The 22,707-nt window shown below is 38.9% G+C and overlaps 1 protein-coding gene across 2 annotated transcripts in view; it reads left to right on the forward strand.

Annotated features, from left to right (window-relative positions):
* Nucleotides 1–22,707, forward strand: part of LOC124786670 (myoneurin-like) — a 138,354-nt gene that overhangs the window by 19,892 nt on the left and 95,755 nt on the right. For both annotated transcript variants that reach the window (XM_047254282.1, XM_047254283.1), the window contains exons 2-3: nucleotides 12,906–13,181; nucleotides 21,770–21,883. In XM_047254282.1, the coding sequence (XP_047110238.1) occupies nucleotides 12,906–13,181; nucleotides 21,770–21,883 (390 nt within the window). The remainder of the gene's footprint in view (nucleotides 1–12,905; nucleotides 13,182–21,769; nucleotides 21,884–22,707) is intronic.

Consider the following 22,707-nt stretch of genomic DNA (forward strand, 5'->3'; position numbering starts at 1 on the left):
ACTATTCATCAATTTATCAGAGTATTTGCTGCACTGACTTTTCTTAAATAAGCATCACGATTAATTCCAATCTTGCTTGCGTGCTCTTTCATTACTCATGCCTCCTTCTTACGTATACTTGCTCGATGTGAAATCGTCACAGTTTTTGTACCTACAATGTAGAACTGTCGTAGTTTTTATATGCATATACATATGTGTACATGTTTGCGTGTGTACACAAATCTTCCCCTAAAATACCTGGCGGTTCTCACGCCGCGACATGTTTCTAGTCTGTAATTTTAATGTTTGCATATAAATGTAATTTTGTGCATATACGGATGTGTGTTCATGTAGTCTGATTCTTCAACCATCTTATCTGAAGGTAAGATGTAGATTATTGGAAACCAGGAAGGACTTCTGTGATAGAAGTAGATGAATATGGAAAGAGGGAAAAAATAGATAGGTCATCAAATGAAAACTAAGAAAGGAAATAAATATAAATTGTTGCTAAGATCAAAGAAGATAGCTGCAAAGACAGGAAACCCTTCCCACCCCTGTTCCCCAGGATTCCTACCGTGTAGGTACTTAAGTGAGATGCCGGAGGAGGATTGTTGTTAAATCATCTCCTACAGAATGGACATTCCCACCTTCACTCTTGAGATTTCTGAAGGAAATCTCAGTAACCCTATGGAAATGGCAAGTGATGAAGAATCAGGCATACTTGTTTGTGAGGGTTGTTTGAAAGGTGTGGTGTGTGTTTTGTGTTAGTCATGAGTTATACGTTCTCGTAAATCATGCTGTTATCCACAATACCCACCCCTTTCAAAACTGATGTAAACCCTCCCATCTACATCAAATCTCATAAAAGGTATAAAATATTCTGTACAAACTATACAATGTTATCACAGTTGTTTAATTAGTCATCCAATATTGTATGTTTTGCGAACTTAATATTTCCTTCAGTTCACTCAGAAAAATATGCGTCAAGAAATATAAATTGGAACTCTGGCCCAATTATATTACATTCAGTATGAAAATAGTATTCTCATGACTTCAGAAATTATTTTGAAAGTTATGCGCCAGGACATGGTTCTCCATATTTACCTAGAAATGTGTGACCGATCAAAGGATTACATGGCATCTTTCAAGAAAACCAGTGTTGGAGCCATTGTAATGACACTGTATATCAATAATACATACAAAATTGACAACATTGATTTTACCAAGACCTCTACACACAGGTTTGCAAAGAAACTGGTGAAGAGATTACATACGAAGATCATTCTTAGCTAAAATATGACTTAATTATATGTGGAGACCGCGCTGGTCAAAACGGAGGTCTAAGCAAAAATATGACGTAATTATACGTGGAGACCTCACCAGTCGAAACCGAGGTCCAAGCAAAAATATGACCTAATTATACATGGAGACTGTGCCAGTCAAAACTGAGAGAGATAAGAGCTGACCAGGCACACTTAATATATCTTGTCCCAAGGCTGTGCCAAATGACGGAGATCGGAGACAACATGTGTGCAAATTTCCATCTCAAGTTGCAGCCGAGCAAAGTCGGGACAAGTCCGGATTGGGGACAGGTAGGTGCGAATGCACTGTGCAGTTCCCTACCTCATGCGTGCTCATGCAGGGTACATAAGAGTAGTACCAGAAACAGGTATGCAGAAGCTTCTTTAGTCCCCCCCGAGAGATTTTATAGGGAGTCAGAGGTTGTTAGTAGTTTGACTGAATGGAATAAGGAAATCCTCCACCAGGAATCATTGGGGATGACGTAACCACAAATGCTAGTTAGTACATTTTTTTTTTTCCGTAGTATTTTTGAGTTTGGGATGGTAGAGTAGCTTAAGATTTTGAAGGAATCCGGTGCATAAAAACTTTTATAGAAGGAACACCGAAAACAACTCAGGACCTGATGGTCATCATTCCGCCTGTTAACTCAGAACATTAATGTCCCTGGGGGTTATATGACTCCGCCCGGGTCCCATGGATCTGATATTAACTCTTTAAACTTCTTTTGAAAGTCTCCCCACTGCAAATCAGTCACCACTTCCCTAGTTAACACAGCATTAGGTGAAGATACTCTTTTTCTACTTTGTCTTGGATAAGCTTGAATTTTTTCCAGAGTTCATCTATGACCTTTCTGGTATTAGTAAGTTCGGAAGAAGCCATAGGCGACACATTCCCAGATGTTATTCTCTTGGTAACTTTTCTTTCTATAATTTCCTCTACCTGTTCCTTGAGACTACTTACATTTATGATATCAGAGCTTGTTATCTTCTCTTTGAAGCTTCTTTCTGCACTGTATACTTGTGTACTTACACCTGTAATTTGCGATTGAATGACAGTCATTAATTCGCTATGCTTATCAACGCTCTCTTTCAAAGTATGCCATCCCTGCTTTACGGCATTACATCCTCCAGTGATCCTAACTTTTCATTAATCCCTAATTCTACACTATTATATTTCTCCCCAATATTCAAGTCTAACTTTTTTGTCAAATTCTGAAAATTATTAGTCTGTTTTTGGTTTCATTCAGCAAACATTTGATTTACCTGAATGTATAAAGAATTTGTTAGTTCCTTCTTTAAATCTAATTTCAAATTTTTAACTTTACCATTTAGAGTGTCAAATTCAGTCCTTAAAACATCCATGCCTTTCCATAGATTACTAAATTCTCTACTGTGTGCGTCAACTTTGGCAGTTAATAAACCTAGATTGGTTGCTTGACTATTTAAGGTTTCACTCTGGGCATCTAATTTATCATTTAATTGAGCATTTACTGAGTCTAACTTAAAACTCTGGGTGTCTATTTTTTCACTTACCAAAGTCGCACTTAGTTCATTTCTTAAAGTAACATTTTGAGCTTTGATTAGATTTACTACCTCAGACCAGTCTGGCCCTTCTTTACTAATTTTCATAGGCATGTCTGGTTATAAAGTTTCTCCAACTTGCTGTTCCTGATCCATAGTTTTACAAGCTTTAGCCCTTGTGAGCATCTAAAAATTAACTTTTAAGTATATTAACTACACTAATAATGTTCATTCAATGGCTTATACCATGTTGTATTAATATAATAAAGTTCTGTTTTACGCTCACTCGGCGTAGAATTTCGGCTGCATTGTTAAGCGTATGTGTTATCAGCACTGGTGAATTGCAACTGGTACCAGTGGCGTCGGTTGTTGGTTTCCACATAGGCATCAGTGAGCGGATGTGGAAGTACGTCAGCACCGGTGAATAACAACTGGTGCCAGTGGTGCTGGATGCTGATTTCTGCGTTTGCATACCCACGATATGTGAGAAATTTATACCCACCACACCAAATTTTCTTAGTCATATCATTCTAGGCATATCTCTTCTTAGTCTAATATGTTGAGATCTTCTCTCCGGTTTTTCTCATTGTGTTTTATCACTTCTCTCCGTTATTCACATTTACAAATTTTCTCCATCGGATATTTAGGCAGAATCCAATTTCGTGAAATGGTTGTTTTGTCTTGTTATGCTCGGTTGCTATGGCATCACTTGATAGCTTTTTCTCTCGTTTTTGTCTCAGAATTCCTTTTTTCCATAGGTCCTTTCACACTGGTCGCCACGTTCTAATGTTTTTGATGACAAGAATGTTGGAAGTTGGATTGCAACCTTCTCACTTCTTTTACATGCATAGACTTACTTGGTATGCACAGCCGATCTTCTTCTCTGGATAGCCAGCTACGTCAGTCTCCAAAAACTTCTCCGAAGAATGATACTAGTTAAAGGAATAGGTATGACTCACTCTGTCTCTACTCGTGAAATAAGTAGGTACTCGAAGAATACTTTTAGTTCATTGTTAGTGTATTTCAACTTCCATAAAGAACAAAATTATCATTTCTCACATAATAATTAGACTTCGTGAAACTTCCTGGCAGATTAAAACTGTGCGCCGGACCGAGACTTAAACTCGGGATCTTTGCCTTTCGCGGGCAAGTGCTCTACCATCTGAGCTTCCCAAGCATGACTCATGCCCCGTCCTCACAGCTTTACTTCTGCCAGTACCTCATCTCCTACTTTCCAGACTTCACAGAAGCTCTCCTGTGAAGACAGAACTAGCACTCTTGGAAGAAAGGTTATTGCGGAGACATGGCTTAGCCACAGCCTGGGGGATGTTTCCAGAATGAGATTTTCACTCTGCATTGGAGTGTGCACTGATATGAAACTTCCTGGCAGATTAAAACTGTGTGCCGGACTGAGACTCGAAATCGGGACCTTTGCCTCTCTCCTGAAGAGAGCTTCTGTGAAGTTTGGAAAGTAGGAGACGAAGTACTGGCAGAAGTAAAGCTGTGAGAATGGGGCGTGAGTCGTGCTTGGGTAGCTCAGATGGTAGAGCACTAGCCCGCGAAAGGCAAAGGTCCCGAGTTCGAGTCTCGGTCTGGCACACAGTTTCAGTCTGCCAAGAGGTTTCATATCAGCGCACACTCCGCTGCAGAGTGAAAATCTCATTATTAGACTTCTTGTAAGTGACCCGTGTCGTCTCATGTTACGCTCAAATTAAGATACATTTACCACGTAGTTGATTCAGCAACCACGGAAATCGTGAACTAGTCTTGCATCTAGCACATCTCTGTTAAAAATCTTTTTTTTCAACTCAGATGTTTTTTTCATCACTACAGTAGTCAAAGTTATAAAATAGCACAGAATAACACAGAAGTTGCTTGGGGCTACCGTGTTCTTTCATTACAACTTCCGTGGCGCGACCGACAAGTACTTGGTGGTGCTGTTTGACCGCTGTGTCTTAAGTTTTCTCACTACACAAGTAGGACCTGCACACACAGACAGGTGACACGCAGTAGATAGGCTCTCTCACACTTGTATTTAAAATATCGTGTGTTTGAAATGGTAGAAGGCCAAGTGGTTCTAGAATTTACGCGGAAATTCTCTAAACTCTACACCACAACTGAAATAGAAGTGCTCTAATATTTCATACTTTGGAATTTTGCACTGAGTTTGAAAGTTCTTTACTTTTTGTGAACTTTAGTGCCCCTGGTATTGGATGCCAAAAAAGATTGTAGTAATCAAATTTGTAGAGAATTTTATGCTCTTCTAGAAAGTAAATGGACATGACAGTGCTAGGAACATAAGAAATTGGGATTTTTTGAAAAACTATGAAATTTTCAATGCCTTTGACTACAGAAAGTTTAGACAACATAAATTTTGTTGGCAAAATTTGGTTTTCCAATGTTTCCAACCACATGAACTAGTTAAAAAAATAAAATCTTCTATCCTACCTTTTGCAAGGTACAGGCTTTTTCTTTGACAGTTTGATTGAACTATATGCTATACTAGCAAATTGGAATCAACCTCTGGGAAGGTTCCCAAAGTCAGAAAATTGGTGGATAATAGTCTGCAGGGACTTCCTGACCCACTACGCTGTCACCGAAACTGTGCTGACTGCCGAAGCCCTTGAAATTGCAAAGTTTCTTGTTGAGGATACCATTTTGAAAGACGAAACATCCCACATGATGATCTGTGATCGTGGAAAAGATTGCCTTTTGAAGACTAGTATCAGAGGTAATCAGCCACAAGATGACAACTGCTTTTCCACCCACAGATGACTTGTCTCACAGAGTGCTATAACAAGACTTTTTTGCTCTGTGTTTATGAGGCCAAAATGACAATGGATACGCAGTACCTGTTTCAACTGGATGTTGCTCTGGATGAGCGTGTGAAACGCTTCATCACCAGGATCAAAGAAGCTAGACAGCTCTATCACATATAGACCCTGGACACCCAACAGGATATATATAATGACACATTTCCCTGTGGTGATGCTTGGTGGCGGCTGTGTGCAGTGCTTTTGACTTAAGGGATGGTGAGGTGCTGGGGCAGTTGAGGTGGTAACTTTCAAATCTAACAGAGAGAATGTCTGCAGCTTAGCTGTTTCTTTTTTCCTGAGGACCTTTCCACTGCCCAGTACTTCTTTTATTTGGCGAGTAGTGAACTCCATTATATAAATATTACACCCATGTATATGGAAGTCTATGTATGTAGAAAAATGTGAAGCAGTTACAGAAGAAATGAGAAGTAGATTCTGTACATCTTGAGCTTACATAGAAAATTAATTTTGTGGTAGCATATACTGTTTGGAGGGAGACAAATTCTTGGAGAAATTAATAACTGCACTCAGCTTATTGCTGTGTATTTTTTTATTAGATTTTTCTCCAACCATGTTTTAGCATGAGAAGGATAGTAGAAACATTGTCAGTAGTCGTATGTTACCATCACTTTAACAATTGTTCTCATAGTGGCTGGTTACCTCTATAAAAACACTGTAATTTGTTTACTATTGAGTTAGACTACAGAAAGGGATTATGAACTGATAAAATAATTTATTAATTTAGCACAAAACACAGCAAGTGTTGTTAAGAAAATGATAAGAGTTGTCCTTTTATTATGATCATCAGTAGCATTTGTGTTCACAGACTGTGAAGTATTATGCATTAGTTGATGACAATGTGAAATTTCGATGAACTATATATATGACGGTATCTGTCTTGTATTAACTCAGAAAATATGAACCAAATGAATGGAGAGTGTTTCTAATGTGTGCAGTCACACAAGTAAGAATCAGAAGAATGATGGGTGTTTCAAACATCTAGTGGCCAGCATGACAATCAAGTTGTCCAGATACATTATGTTTTAAGTCAAATGAAAAACTCCTTGCAATAAACATTTTCACTTCAAGAATATCTTACAGCTGTTTAGTTAAAGACATCTGTGATGTCATTACTACATCATCTGCAGTACAGAAAAACATAAGTGTCTGACATTGGTCTGCCCCCGGTAGCTGAGTGGTCAGTGGGACAGACTGTCAATCCTAAGGGCCTGGGTTCGATTCCCAGCTGCTCAGGGACTGGGCGTTGTGTTGTCCTAATCATCATCATTTCATCCCCATCGACACACAAGTCACCGAAGTGGCTTCAAATTGAAAGACTTGCACCAGGTGAGCGGTCTACCTGATTGGAGGCCCTCGTCACATGCCATTATTATTATTATTATTATTATTATTATTATTATCTTGTGTATTTTCAGTTGTGTCTCTAGAGCCCAATATGAGTAGTGTTTCTTAATTTCCCATTGTCTTCATGACTGATGGACTGACTGGTTCTTATTCAGTCCTGTTAACTTACATTCTGTAGAAAGGATGTACCGTGCAATTTAGGACAAAACAAAGACTGCATGTACATCTGCCCGTGTATCAATACTTCGCAGCCCATATTACAGTGTGTGACAGTAGGTACTTTCTCCCATTTCTGTTCCAGTCGTGAATAGTTCACATGAAACACAATTGTTGTTAAGCCTCCGTGTGAGCTTGAATGTCTGTAATTTTACTATCATGGTCTTTTCTCAAGATATATTATTGGAAGCTTGTTGTAAACTTTTATTCCAAACTGGATAACTCCTTTTCACATTATTTGTAAGTTATTGAGTCTTTGTGAAGACTTGCTTCTCTCTTGTACCATGATTGTGAATGTCACAGGTAGCTTGGAGAAGATTTAACCATAAATCTTCTTGATTAGAAATGTCATAGTGTCAGTATCCCAAGAGTCTTGACCAGGTGCCTGCAGAATGTAACAATATAATGAGAAGGAAAGTTGCTACTCACCATATAGCAGAGATGTGTGTGCGTATGTGTGTCTGTTGTTGACAAAGGCTATTGGCTGAAAGCTTTAATTGTGAACATATTTTTGTTGTGCCTATCTGCGACACTGTGTCTCCGCTATATGGTGAGTAGCAACTTTTCTTCTCACAATATTATTACATTCCATCCTGGATTTCCTATTGTTTGATTTATGCCTACAGAATATGTGATTTAAATTCCACAGATATGAAGTGCTCTGTGGACTTATACTCCCTGTAAAAGTGAATCTCTCTGCACTGACTCAATAAAAATGCTTTAGTTTATGCTTTGAAAAGTGACATATGAGAAGTGGGTATCTCACAGCAATAGCTGCTGCTCTGCATGAATACTGGCTATGTAACTTACTGCTATGTCAAGGAGAGACAACTACTGCTGGTGGACTTCTGCTGGTACTTCTAGTAATCATTTTCAAACTCTGGCAAAATAGTAAATACTGAGTAGTAGATCTGGAAAAAATGCATTAAGATGTCTGAGTTAAGCAGCCTCTATGACCCATCAGAGAAAAAATGTTAATGTTTCACAGAATTAATGTGAAGTTGCATATGTTGAGAAAACAGTGTGAAAACTTTGTGAGATTCCTTTTCATGTACCACATTCAGTAGGTTCAAGACACACACACATACCCAAATGAACATCAGCGTCATGTGATGTGGATGAGAGGGATAAAGGAGGTGGTGACAGAGAGGTAGGGACAGAAATAAAGGTGGTTTGGGGCTAGCAATGAGAGGCATTAATAGAACATTAATAGAACATAAGAAAAAGGACACTTCAGAGATGAGAGAGTGAGTTTAGAATGAGTAAAGTGGAAGGGATGGGGTGGGGGTGGGGAGGGGGGGCACAGATGCAGGAGTGGAGGTGGACATGGGACAGCTGCTTGCCGAGATTGAGTCCAGGATGATTGCATGATTGAATGACATGTAGTAGGGACAGTTCCTGTCTGTGTAAAACAGAGACATTGGTTTCAGGACACAGGAGACAGAAATTCAGGTGCTAGCAGTTTGTGAAGCTATCACTGAAATTGTGAAATTGAGCAGGTTTCCTCAGCAGCATGTAATTTCTCTAGTAAAAAATAGAGAACTTATTTAAAAGTTTTTTAGTTTATCATTGAGAGAAATGTGCAGCTTTGAAGCTGCTTTTTGTGATGAATAACTGTTACTTTTTGTCAGTGTACAATTATTTGACAGTTCATATTCAAAAAAGTATTTAGGTAACTTGCTGTGTGTTGCTATTAGAACAGGACAATTTTAATTCTTTAACAGCCCATACGTGCTGCTGATGTTACAGAACTGCTGTTTCAAACAGATATTCAATTACAGATCCTTGTTTCTCGTTTTGAGGATGGGAAACATTCCTCCATTGGTCTTCATCAAGTAATACAGACTAGAAGATGCAACAAGTGTTAAGGGGAGGGAGGGAGACCAAAGTCAATATCGAGTGGTTGCAATTCTCATTATTCTTTTGATGTATGGCTCAGTAAAATATATCTTGTTGCCTGTTGAGTCATAATGCTTCAGTTGCAATGGTGCATTACTGGTGTAAAACCATTTTTACATGTCAGTTGCCCATTTATGATTTTGATATTCCATAGCTTCATTCACATGGTATTTCCTTCTGGTGGTCTTGTGTAACTTTACACTATAACACTGACACTGGCTTGGATGTATTTACTGAGTTAGGTGGTGCAGTGCTTAGCTCACTGGTCTCATATTTGGGAGGATGACAGTTCAGATCCGCATCCGTCTTTTCAGATTTAGGTTTCTACATATTTTTCTAAATCACTCTAGGCAAGTGCCAGGATGGTTCCTTTGACATTGCATGGCTGATTTTCATACCCATCCTTGAAACATTCCAAATATCTGCTTTGTCTCCAATGACATGGATGTCGATGGGGTGTTAAATCATAAATGTCCTTCCTTCTTTCCTTTATTTTTGATGTATTTCACTGCACAACAAGATTTTGTATGGAAGTAAAGTTTACTTCAGTTATCCGGCATACTGCCAATTAAATAATGATCTGATTGGCAAAATTCAGAGGAAAACCTTGAACCACCTCAAGAAGAGTTCACATCCATCCAATATCATTATAAGTTTGTACCAGCAACCCTACCAAAAATCCACATGGTTAGGATCCCCCTTTGACCTGTTGTAAGTAACATTAGAGTGCCCACGTATGTTGTAGCTAAACATTTTACATCACTTGTGGGACCACTCATAAGCAAATGCGACCACTACACCCAGAATGTATAGGACTTTATAGGTCTCCATAAGACACTCAGTCTACAACCATCATATCTCTTAGAATAAGTAGAGGGTAATTCTGGTCTGTGAATATTTTGAAAGGGACTGCTCACTACGGATGTGATGATTGTGGCTGGCTGGGCTGTGTGCAATGGACTTTTTGGTATGAAATGGGTGGCAGCTGTTGAAGCAGAGGTTTGCTGGTGGTTTTTAGGTTTGATATGGATGGATATACTGATGTAGCCATCCTTAAAGTAGCAGTGAACATAAAGGAAGTTGGCTTGAGGAGGACCAGGTGAAGAGAATGAGAAAGAAGACATTGAAGGTATTGAGATTCTGCCCTCTCAACTTTTGCACATAAAGAGATCTCCTGTGTTTTATTTCTCCAGTCACCCACCACATCCCACATTCCCAATGTCCGGCCACCTCATGGCTCAATACCACCTAGGGCTGGAGCAACTGAAGCACATTTTCCAACAGGATTTTGATTACCTTTCTTCATGCCCTGAAATGAGGAATATTCTACCCACTATTCTTCCCACCCTTGCACAGTGATAGTCTACCATCCACTAAACCTATGCAATATCCTTGTCCATCCCTACTGCCAACCCCTTACCTCACAGCTCACATTCCTGCAATAGATATAGATTTCACGACCTGTCCCATACATCCTCCCACCACCACCACCACCACCACCACCACCACCTACACCAGTCCTAAAGTCCCCACTGAGATAATCTCTGCTCTTATGGACCAACAACTTCAGCCTATTACCCGCAGCCTATCCTTTTGTATAAGACATACCAATGATTTTATCCACTGGTTCTGCAAAGTTTCTTCAATATATAGTGCCCTGCTTGTCATTGTTGATGTCACCTCCCTATACACTAACATTACTAATGCCTATCTCCTTACTGCTATTGAACACTACCTTTCCCAATTCCTGATAGTTTTGAAACCTGCAACTTCCTTCCTAACTGCCATGACCAACTATATCCTCACCCACAATTACTTCTTCATTCAAGCTATTACCTACAAACAAATCCGAGGTACGACTATGGGCTCTCATATGGGCACCATCCTGAACCAACTTATTTATAGACCATCTAGAGCAATTCGTCCACAACTTCCAGAATCCCAAACCCCTTACCTGGTTCAGATTCATTGATGACATCTTCATGATCTGGATTGAGGCCGAATACACCCTATCCACATTCCTCCAGAACCTCAATATCTTTTCCCCCATTTGCTTTACCTGGTCCTACTCAACCCAACAAGCCACCTTTCTTGATCTTGATCTTTACTTCAAAGATGGCTACTTCCACCCATATTAAACCTACCAGCCAACTGCAATATCTCCACTTCAACAATTGCGACCCATTCCATACCCTTGAAGACCCTTCCATACAGCCTCCCCACTCACAGCCGTTGCATCTATAATGATGAGTGGCCTTTCTCGAAATACACCAAGGATATCGCTGAAGCATTCACAGACTGTAATTACCCTCCCAACCTTATATAAAAAAAGAAACAGATCTCCTATGCCTTATCTCTCCAGTCACCCACCACCTCCAAAAGTCCCACCAACTGGCCAAGAGGAGCATTCCCCTTGTGACTCAGTACCACACAGGACTGGAGCAACTGAATCACACTCTCTGCCAGGGTTTCGACTACCTCTTGCCGTGCCCTGAAATGAGGAGTGTCCTACCCACTATCCTTCCCACCCCTCCCACAGTGGTATTCTGCCACCCACCAAACCTATGCAGTATCTTTGTCCATCCTTATTCCCAACCCATTTCGTCATGGCTCACATACCTGCAATGGACCTAGATTTGCAAGACCTGTCCCATACATCCTCCCACCACCACTACAACCACCACCGCCACCACCATCTACTCTAGTCCTGTCAGAGGCATGTGCTATTCCATCTAAGGCAGGGCTACCTGTGAAAGCAGTCGTATGATCTACAGACTAAGCTGCAACAATTGTGATCCTTTCTACATTGGCATGGCAATCAAAAAGCTGTCTGTCCGAATGAATGGCCTTCGAGAAACTGAGGCCAAGAGACAGATGGACCACCAAGATGCTGATCATGCTACCCAACACAATGTGTTTCATTTCAGTGACTGCTTCAGAACCTGGCCATCTGGATTCTTCCTGCCAACACCAGTTTTTCTGAACTGCAAAGGCAGGAACTCACCCTGCAATATATCCTACGTTCCCGTAATCCCCATGGCTTCAACTTTCGCTAGTCCTTGTCCTCCACCAACCAGTCCCCTTCTCTGCTTCCAATTGAACATTTCACAGACTTCGATTCTGCCAATGCACTCACTAGTCTTTTTCCCCTTCTCTACTTCTCTCCTTTTCTGCTCTTCCCCCTCCCTTCCCTCCTCCCCCCTCCCCTCCCCTCCCCCAAACCTCCCGACTGCATCTAGCAGCGATACCTTGTTCCCACCATGTCCCTGCATGCTCCCACAGGCAGCACACCACCTCCCCCTCCCTTCGAACATGCTATCCCCCCCACCCCACACCCCCACCCTATGCCCCTCCTTATCTGCTCCACCTATGCCAAAATGCTGCTCCCATCAGGTGCAGTTGCTGTCAGGAGTCTGGCTACAGCACCAAAGACAGTGGTCATGTGTGTGTGAGTTGTGCTTTTGTGAATGTGTGTGTGTTTTCTGCCTTGGAAGAAGGCCCTTCATCAAGAGTTTAAATGTTTATCAGTCTTTTTGTTGTGCCCGTCTCTGACGCACTGTCTCCTCTATATGGGGAGTAGCAATCTGTTCTCCTCATAATATAATTTACTGGGAAATCTTCAAAGCACCAAAACTGAGACCTGTGATATAGTCTTTTGTTATTGGAACTAATGCCATTTTTAATTATGTCTTGTATATATTTTGAAAATGTGTTGTTTTAATTATCTCATATTTTTCAAAATATGTTTTTGTCTTGCAACTAAAAGATAAATAATATTTATTTCTGAAACTTCTTTTCATATGTTCAGGCTTGGGTCGTTCCTCAGGACAGTCTCCTAAGCCTGATTTCAAGATGGGTTCAGAAAGACATTACAGCAAGAGAGCGAAGCATTCGAGCACTGCTTACATTTGTTGATTGGAGTAACTTAGAGGCAACTTTTATATCTGAACAAATAGACAAAGACCAGCTTTATTCTATGAGTGAAATATCATTCTATTTTGTGCTGCAATCACTAGCTGAAAGTAACTTACTTTTTCCAAAGTACCAGTCTGCGTATCAAGCCCTACAGCAGAAATTTCCTCAGGTTAGTGTATAAGGTAACAAAAAGTATTTTGCATTATAGTTTACTCTTAAAATGTATGTAAGTCTTAGCAGTTATTACTGATGTGATTGTAATTAGCTGAACATCTACATAACTGGAACAATGAACAGACCAACTAGATGCAATCAGTGTGATGTCTTTAAAATCAATAATCACTGTTCAGTATGTTTCATACTTAGAAACTTCTTTCATTGTTTGGTCTTGAAGGTAGGAATGCTTCCTCATTTTGTATGCTTTCAATTGCTATTGACTTCCAGTATTATTTTCTGGGAGAATGCAGATTAAAGAAAGACAGTGTTTTTCACAAAAAAAAGACCAGTAAAATGTTGTGAAGGTAAATCAACGATAACATGAACTTTGTAAACTCAAGTGCATAATTACAATTTTTTAAGGGACAATAAATTGTATAACTTTAGAATCTAAAGACAGGTTGGTGGAAATGAAAGGGGCATTATGTAAGACCAAACAGGGTCATATGAAGTACATGAGCATGATGATGATATTGCTAAAATTTCTCACAGATCTTGGGATGCTAAATTCCCACTACATTTATTGTTTAAATGTTTTCTTGCAGCTGAGTTGACATTTACATCATCAAAAAATACAGTAAAAAAGTAATTTCCATTAAGACTTGCTTTCTCTTCTGTGGTTCATAGTGGCTGTGTTTTCTGGTGCAAACATTTTCAATAAACTCGTTTTAGACATTAAGTAAAAAAATTGGGAATTCCTACAATATGAAAAGACATATGTTGTTGGCTACTATTTCTTCAAATTATCCACTTATCTGCTAGCTGCCTGACAAGTAGCAATGATTATTTAAACAGGTGTCAATTCATAGCACACTTAGATAACTTTGATAAATATGAACATCATCATGCTGATGATGTGCTAGCAGTAGGGGGTAAACAGCAGGTATTTAATGTAACCAAGGAAGTAGCAGCTCTTTTTTGAAAGTAGTGGCTTCCTTGCCAATACATCTACATCTACATCTATACTCCGCGAGCCACCTTACGGTGTGTGGCGGAGGGTACTTATTGTACCACTATCTGATCCCCCCTTCCCTGTTCCATTCACGAATTGTGCGTGGGAAGAACGACTGCTTGTAAGTCTCCGTATTTGCTCTAATTTCTCGGATCTTTTCGTTGTGATCATTACGCGAGATATATGTGGGCGGTAGTAATATGTTGCCCATCTCTTCCCGGAATGTGCTCTCTCGTAATTTCGATAATAAACCTCTCCGTATTGCGTAACGCCTTTCTTGAAGTGTCCGCCACTGGAGCTTGTTCAGCATCTCCGTAACGCTCTCGCGCTGTCTAAATGTCCCCATGACGAATCGCGCTGCTTTTCGCTGGATCATGTCTATCTCTTCTATTAATCCAACCTGGTAAGGGTCCCATACTGATGAGCAATACTCAAGAATCGGACGAACAAGCGTTTTGTAAGCTACTTCTTTCGTCGATGAGTCACATTTTCTTAGAATTCTTCCTATGAATCTCAACCTGGCGCCTGCTTTTCCCACTATTTGTTTTATGTGATCATTCCACTTCAGATCGCTCCGGATAGTAACTCCTAAGTATTTTACGGTCGTTACCGCTTCCAATGATTTACCACCTATGGCATAATCGTACTGGAATGGATTTCTGCCCCTATGTATGCGCATTATATTACATTTATCTACGTTTAGGGAAAGCTGCCAGCTGTCGCACCATGCATTAATCCTCTGCAGGTCCTCCTGGAGTACGTACGAGTCTTCTGATGTTGCTACTTTCTTGTAGACAACCGTGTCATCTGCAAATAGCCTCACGGAGCTACCGATGTTGTCAACTAAGTCATTTATGTATATTGTAAACAATAAAGGTCCTATCACGCTTCCCTGCGGTACTCCCGAAATTACCTCTACATCTGCAGATTTTGAACCGTTAAGAATGACATGTTGTGTTCTTTCTTCTAGGAAATCCTGAATCCAATCACAAACCTGGTCCGATATTCCGTAAGCTCGTATTTTTTTCACTAAACGTAAGTGCGGAACCGTATCAAATGCCTTCCTGAAGTCCAGGAATACGGCATCAATCTGCTCGCCAGTGTCTACGGCACTGTGAATTTCTTGGGCAAATAGGGCGAGCTGAGTTTCACATGATCTCTGTTTGCGGAATCCATGTTGGTTATGATGAAGGAGATTTGTATTATCTAAGAACGTCATAATACGAGAACACAAAACATGTTCCATTATTCTACAACAGATTGACGTAAGCGAAATAGGCCTATAATTATTCGCATCTGATTTATGACCCTTCTTGAAAATGGGAACGACCTGCGCTTTCTTCCAGTCGCTAGGTACTTTACGTTCTTCCAGCGATCTACGATAAATTGCTGATAGAAAGGGGGCAAGTTCTTTAGCATAATCACTGTAGAATATTTGTATGTTACATTTTATCTTCACCACAAATATTTATTCAGGGATATTCTTTCATTCTTTCTGATATTTGACTTATGGTCATAAGGCTAGGACCCAAGGAGTAATTACCTGCCAAAGATTTCCTCTCCCACTGCTGGAGACATCACCAGAGACTTCAAGGACTCAGGATGCTATTTAGATAAGTCAAATATCAGCAGTAACACAAGTACTGGCAGTGAAAGCTTGCATTCCATGATTCTTGCATTTTGTCATCAACCATGTTTCTGTGTATGTTTTCTTTTTTCACATGTATACAAAAATGTATAAATTGTGGAATTCAGACAATATTGCTAACAGACATAACATATCAAACTTATAAATGAGGAACTCTTGGATAATGGCTTAAAACTAGTCAGTCTTCCAGAGGAACATGACAAACTTTCAGAAGAGATGACTATTTGTGTGATGAAATATGAAAATTGTGCTGCAGATAGAAAAGATGAAAGTGGTTATGAAAAACCGAATGCACATATTTCAATAAAACATGAGGCTTCATGTCTGAAGATCTTAAGTATACAGATAGATAAAATTTTCAGGTGGCACCAGCGTATGGATAAGCTAGCTGAAAAACTCAATTTTGCCTGCCTTGCACTCAGAAATCACTCCCCATTTGTTGACCTGCAGACAAAATTGCATACTTCCACTCAATTCTGTCCTATGGCACAATCTTATGGGGCATTGCACCTAAGGTGAAAAGAGTGTTTATTCTACAGAACCATGTAATAGCAATATTGTTTAAAGTTGACAACTGAACATTTTTCAGAAATCTCTTCAGGAATTAGGTATTCTTACTCTTACATACCAATACATGTACTCCCTAATGGTATTTGTGGTTAATGACAAGAGCTAACTTAGGAGAAACTCAGCAATCCACAACCACAATACTAAAAGTAAAAATAATTTCCATATAGCTCTGCATTCCTCACTACGGGTCAGAATGGAATTTTATATACTGGGGCAAAGTTGTATAACAGTGTGCCAGTAGACATCAGGTGGCAAACTAAAAATTCCCAAATATTTTAACACACAATAAACAAATATGGCACTAGCCACTCCTCCTAGAATATATCCAAATTCTTTGACTTGAGAATGTAAATTTTGTGTAACTCAGATACTTGAATCAGATAGAGCCTTATTTTGCCAATATATAGACAACTCATATTGGTCTGTATAAAGTAACAATGCTTTGTTTGAAATGTTAGATAGTAACAGTAGCTGAGTAATGTAGAAGGATGAGCAATGGCTTTCTGCAAAGTAGCTGTTTTTCTCCCAACATACATATGAGTACACAAAGAAATCTAGAAGTGATTGCCATAATTATCAGTTTGAATAGGTTAAAACTAGTCATAATTTGTTGTCAGTTCACTTCAAAGAAGTAGCTAGCAGTGGTTGCTTCAGCCTGTTAATTTATAGCTTGACAAGTTCCACATTCCTGTTGTCTCCCCTTCATGATGGGATAAGCAGAACATAATGTATGTATGTATGAATAATGTATGAATCAACCAATCAGTCAATTAGTTACATTTGACATGCAAGGGAAAGCTATAAGAGAGAAGATATGGTAATACTGTATGCCGCGTAATGTAGGCTTCCATGTTTTGAGTGCTTCAAAAAATTCAAATCAAAGTGACTTTTTCTAATGTATGAAAAAGAAAAAAAAATTAACATTTCACGGTAAAATGTGATATTCATAAATGGAGTGTTTAAAACTGTCTGTTTAATACTGTCTGGTAAATTATTTAAATTCGATAGCTACCCTTCTTTATGAATGATGAAATATTTGTATATTTTCAGAAGAAAGAAAAATGTTGAAAAGTAGTATCCTCAGAAGTATGAATACAATTCCTGTATAACTTATTTGTTATAAGTGTATATCTGTTTTTACAGAAGAAAGATGGAGATACAGATTTATAAATTTTCTGAAGTGGTAGGTGCATCAGTGAGTTTATAATTTCTTTTCAGTTTTATTTTTATGTTACAACAGATTTGCTCATGATCCTTGATTGAACAAGACTGCCAACTCATCAGGTTCCAATATTTTAAGACAGTGGGAATGGGGTGAGTCTGAAAGAATTTTTGTGATGATGTGAGGTGTCAAGTTGTTTGCACAGCCTGGTTACATGCAGAAAAGTACTTACTTGAGCCATTCAGTGCTTAGAAAGGAATTCCTTCAGATATTATCTTTACTGTCAACACCAGCTCAAAATTCCTCTAGATTGGTCACAGTAATTATGGAACCAAGTTTAAGCAAAATAATTAGTGTTACTGTGTTATCCGTTGCTTGTCTTTCCTCATTTACACTAAGACCTGGTCCCTTATTTTTTGAGTCAAGAAAGTTTTCTTTTTGCATGAATCATTTTGCTCATAAACTCTTTCCTACTTTCATGGCTGCATTTATGGATGAATGGTCTTTGTTAAAATGCTATACTTTCCCTCAGCTCTGTCTCAACATTTGCTTAAATCACAATAAAAAGGGTAATTTGGTTTTGGTCTGCCTTTGTTAGTGTTATAATGTCAGACCTAGGTTTCAGTAATGGCAAAGCCTTTCTCAGAGTCTTCTACATTTCATTCTGTAGCAGTCTTCACTCTGTTGAATTGCACTTCAGATGACCAATTGTTTCCATTATAGTTTCCCTGTTCTTCAACAAGCTGTTGAAACATATTATACAACAGCACATGACACTGGCCTCTATGGCCAAGGTCATTAATGCACACTTGTCCGATGGCACTCAAGCCAGGGATAAGCCAGTTCAAATCCTGCTAGTGAAAAAATTTTCACTGCCAGTATTTTTGTAGCAAAGTGAAGAGAAGTGGTGGCATAGAGTTTCTGATCACCATATTTTGTGCCAACGCCCTTTTTTTTAATACCAAACCTCTCTGCAATGTCCCAGAAAGTTAGCGCAAGTGACACTGTTGACGGTGATCCATCTGTCAGATGGGGATGATAAGTGTGGGTTCTCTTGGTGCTACTCCTGAAAAATAGAGCATGTGCCGGCACTGGGTTTAACTGTCTCCCTTCTCTCATAATCATAATTACAATCATCATCGTCATCATCATCATCATCATCATCATCATTATTATCATCATACAACACAAACATTACACTAGACACACACACAAGTGCTTGCGCATATGCGCATGCACGCGCGCGCGCGCACGCCCTCCCATCCCCCCCCCCCCCCCCCACACACACACACACACACACATATATATTTAGTATTGCACGTAGTGTGTAATGGAGCATGTTGTAAATAAACAAACAAATAAACAGCACATTACATTCAGGACGAAAGTCTGAGGATACAGAAGATGTTGTATATTTTGTTTCCTCTTCACCTCCCAGGCTGTGTTTCAAATATCTAATTATCTTTAGGGCTTTATGATTAAAATCATGAAGTACTACTTGAGACATAATGTCTTTTACTGGTAAAGTGATGCTGTGTGCTAACAAGCTTATTCCTATGATGATATTGTTAATGTGCACATTTCAGGAGGCACTTAAAAGCTCCATCATCTGGTGCAAATGGTAATAGTGAAAATATTGTGTTATAAGACAGTGGGAGGGAATTCTTAAGTTTTTTTTTATGTCACCTAAGCAACTAAACAGTTACAATATCTAAAGTAAAATTCAGAATGAAAGAGAGAACAGGATGTTACAAATGAAATCACTTAACCATCTGAGATCATCCTTGCACCAGTGTCATTATGGAACAGAAGTTCCATGTCAAAAGAGTAAAAAGGGGGAGACAGAGAAAGATCTATAAAACCATCATGACCGCACACCAAAAGCCACCAGAATAATTAAAAATGTAAGATGTTATAAAGATGGGAAGAGAAAACACGTATTCACACATTTTGTGGAATTACCTACATAAATTCCATAAAACCTGTCCTCCTCCCTTCCCACACACCACATGGCCAATAACACTATGAGGAAAACTAAGTAATAGTAAATACTTACTAACATGAATATTTAGGGTGCACTTGACCCATACCACAGGTTGTATCAAACATATATGGGATTGGTAAACTTGAATATCTCGAGAATTCCCTCCCATGGTTTTTTAATACATATATTTCATTATTATGTCTTACACCATATGATGGAACTTCAAGTGCTCTGAAACTGGTTGTGTGTTCAATGAAAAATTGTTGGTTCAGCAACTGTTGTGTGATTTCTTCATTTTACAAGATGCATTTGTACAGTTGCTAGTGCCATGTAAGATGCACTCTTTGTCCATTTTCAAATGTTCCTTTACAAAGGAAAGCACCAGAGTACTGCTTCAGTTGAATTCCCATACCACTGAAAGATGAGAGTGAAACAGATATTAGTGTCAGTGATGCCGAGAAACAGCCGAATCGTTAAAACTGAACAAAGCTCCAGTGCCTGATGGAATCCCTACTGGATTCTATACAGAATTCATTATTGAGTAAGTTCCTCTTTAGCCTATTAACTACTGTAGGCGTGCTAAATGAAAAAAACATGCCAAAGGATTGGAAGAAAGCACAGTTCACTCACATCTACAAGAAGGCTAGCAGAATTTATTTACGAAACTATTGTCGAGTATCCTTGACATCCATTTGTTGCAAAGTCTTATAACATTTTTGAAGCTCAAACATAATCAGGTATCTCAAATAGAATGACCTGCTCCATGACAACCAGCAGGAATCCCTAAAGCATCAGTTATGTGAAACCTAACATGCGCTTTTCTTGCATGAAGTTCTGATAGCCATGTTTCAGTACAGTCAGATAGACACAGTATTTCTTGATTTCTGAGAAGCATTTGATTCAGTACCACATCTATGCTTATTACCAAAAGTAGGATCATATGGAAAATTTGTGACTGGATATTATTATTATTATTATTATTATTTTTTTTTTTTTTTGAGAGAGGCTGCAGCAAGTTGTCTTGCATGGAGAGTCATCAACAGATGTAGAGGTAATTTCAAGTGTGCCCTAGGGAAGTGAGTTGGAGCACTTGCTATTAATTATGTGTATTAATGATGTTGTGGACAATATTAATAGAAACATCATACTTTTGACAGATGATGTAGTTAGCTATGATGAAGTACTGCCTGAAAGAAGCTGCACAAATACTCAGTCAGATCTGATAAGATTTCAAAGTGGTGGCAGAAACTGACAACTTGCTTTAAATGTTCAAACATGTAAAACTGTCCACCTCAAAAAATGAAAAAAAGTAGTATCCTGTGACTGTAATGTCAGTCAGCCACAGTTGGAATAGATGAACTCATACAATTATCTGGATGTAACAGCTTTTAGGCATATGAAATGGAATGATTATGTAGTGTCATTTGTAGGTAAAGTAGATGACAGGCCACTCTTTATTGGTAGAGTATTAGGGAAATGCAATTAATCTACAAGAAGACTACATACAAAACACTTGTTTGACTGATCCAAGTGTGTGGGACCTCAACCAAATAGGACTAATAGGATACTCCATGAATACAAAGAAGGGCAGTACGAATGGCCATAGATCTGTTTGAGCCAAGGGAGAGCATTACAAAGTTTTCGAAAGAACTGAATTGGCAGGCACATAAATTACCTCTTGAAAAGCTACTAAAAAGTTTCTGGAATCAACTGTAAGTTGTGAATCTAGCAGTATATTGCAACCCTCTGTGTATCATTCCATAGGGATCATGGAGACAAGATTAGACTAATTACAGCATGCACAGAGTCATTTAAGCAATCATTCTTCCCATGTACCATATGTGAACGGAATGGGAAAATTCCCTAATACTGATAGAATGGGACGTATCATCTTTCATGCCTTCACAGTGGTTTGCCGAGTATAGATGTAGATGCAGACCAAGTTTTCAGTAGAACTGAAACTGGGGACAAGTAGTATAGATTCATTAGAATTACAAGTGGAAACAAAAAAGTTGTGATACAGGAAACAGAAAATAGTGACTAAGTCTTTAGACACCTGAAAATGTGGGTGATACAGTTATATGCAGCAAAGCCTAGGACACACAAGTAACAAATTAACTATGTTACCTATATTCCACTCTAAAATTACCATTTTGGGACTGTTGTGTTACCTTATGTCACATTTGTTTCATTTTAACTGTGATAAGTGTTTTTATTTGTTCTAGGGTGGATGTTCTTTAGACAGTGACACTTTTCTTACCATGGCTGTGTCAACAGCCATAGAAGAATTCCAGGAAACATCAGATAATCGCATCAGCTCTATTCCTTCACGAAATATGGTATGCCAATTTAATAGTGAAATTTTTGTACATATTGCTTGATATTTATTTTCATCATTCTGTACAGACTCAAAACATTGAAATTTAGTTTGAAGTTAGATAATATGTCATTTGTCTGGAATGTAGGCTTGTGCGGAAGTGAAATGAGGACAATAAACTGTTCAGACAAGAAGAGAATAGAAGCTTTTGAAATCTGCCACTACAGAAGAAAGCTGAAGATTAGATGGTTAGACAGGTAACTAATGAAAGGACATATTGTGAGGCCACAAGGAAGTATTGCTTTTGCTAATGAAGAGGGGGAGCGTGGGAGGGCAGGGTGGGGGGCAAAACTTGCAGAGGGACACCAAGGCTTAGTACAGTAAGAAGGTTCAAATGGACATAATCTGCAGAAGTTATACAGGGATAAAGAGGCTTGTACAGGGTAGACATGCATGGAGAGCTGTGTCAAATAGTCTTTGGACTGAAGATCACACCACCACCAACAAAACAACCACAACAGCAGCAACAGCAACAATGACATGTCATGTTCTGTCACTAGGCAATTTCTTACAGATTAACAGGAGATAATGCAGTAAACGATACCCAATCATCAGATTTTACATGAATGATATTGATTTAACTTTAAACGATCCCACACTATTTATGGAGTTGAGGCGTAATAATTATTAACATAATGTTATGCATGCGGAAATGATGGTGTTTTATTTTTGACACAATTGCAATTTAGAGTCAATTGCAATTTGGAGTAATGGTTGTCAATACGTAAGTATATTCATACATATGAGAATGTTCTGCATCGGAAACTTGTCGACATCTACTGTGAA

This window comes from Schistocerca piceifrons, chromosome 1, assembly GCF_021461385.2.
Source record: "Schistocerca piceifrons isolate TAMUIC-IGC-003096 chromosome 1, iqSchPice1.1, whole genome shotgun sequence".
Classification (NCBI taxonomy): Eukaryota; Metazoa; Arthropoda; class Insecta; order Orthoptera; family Acrididae; genus Schistocerca; species Schistocerca piceifrons.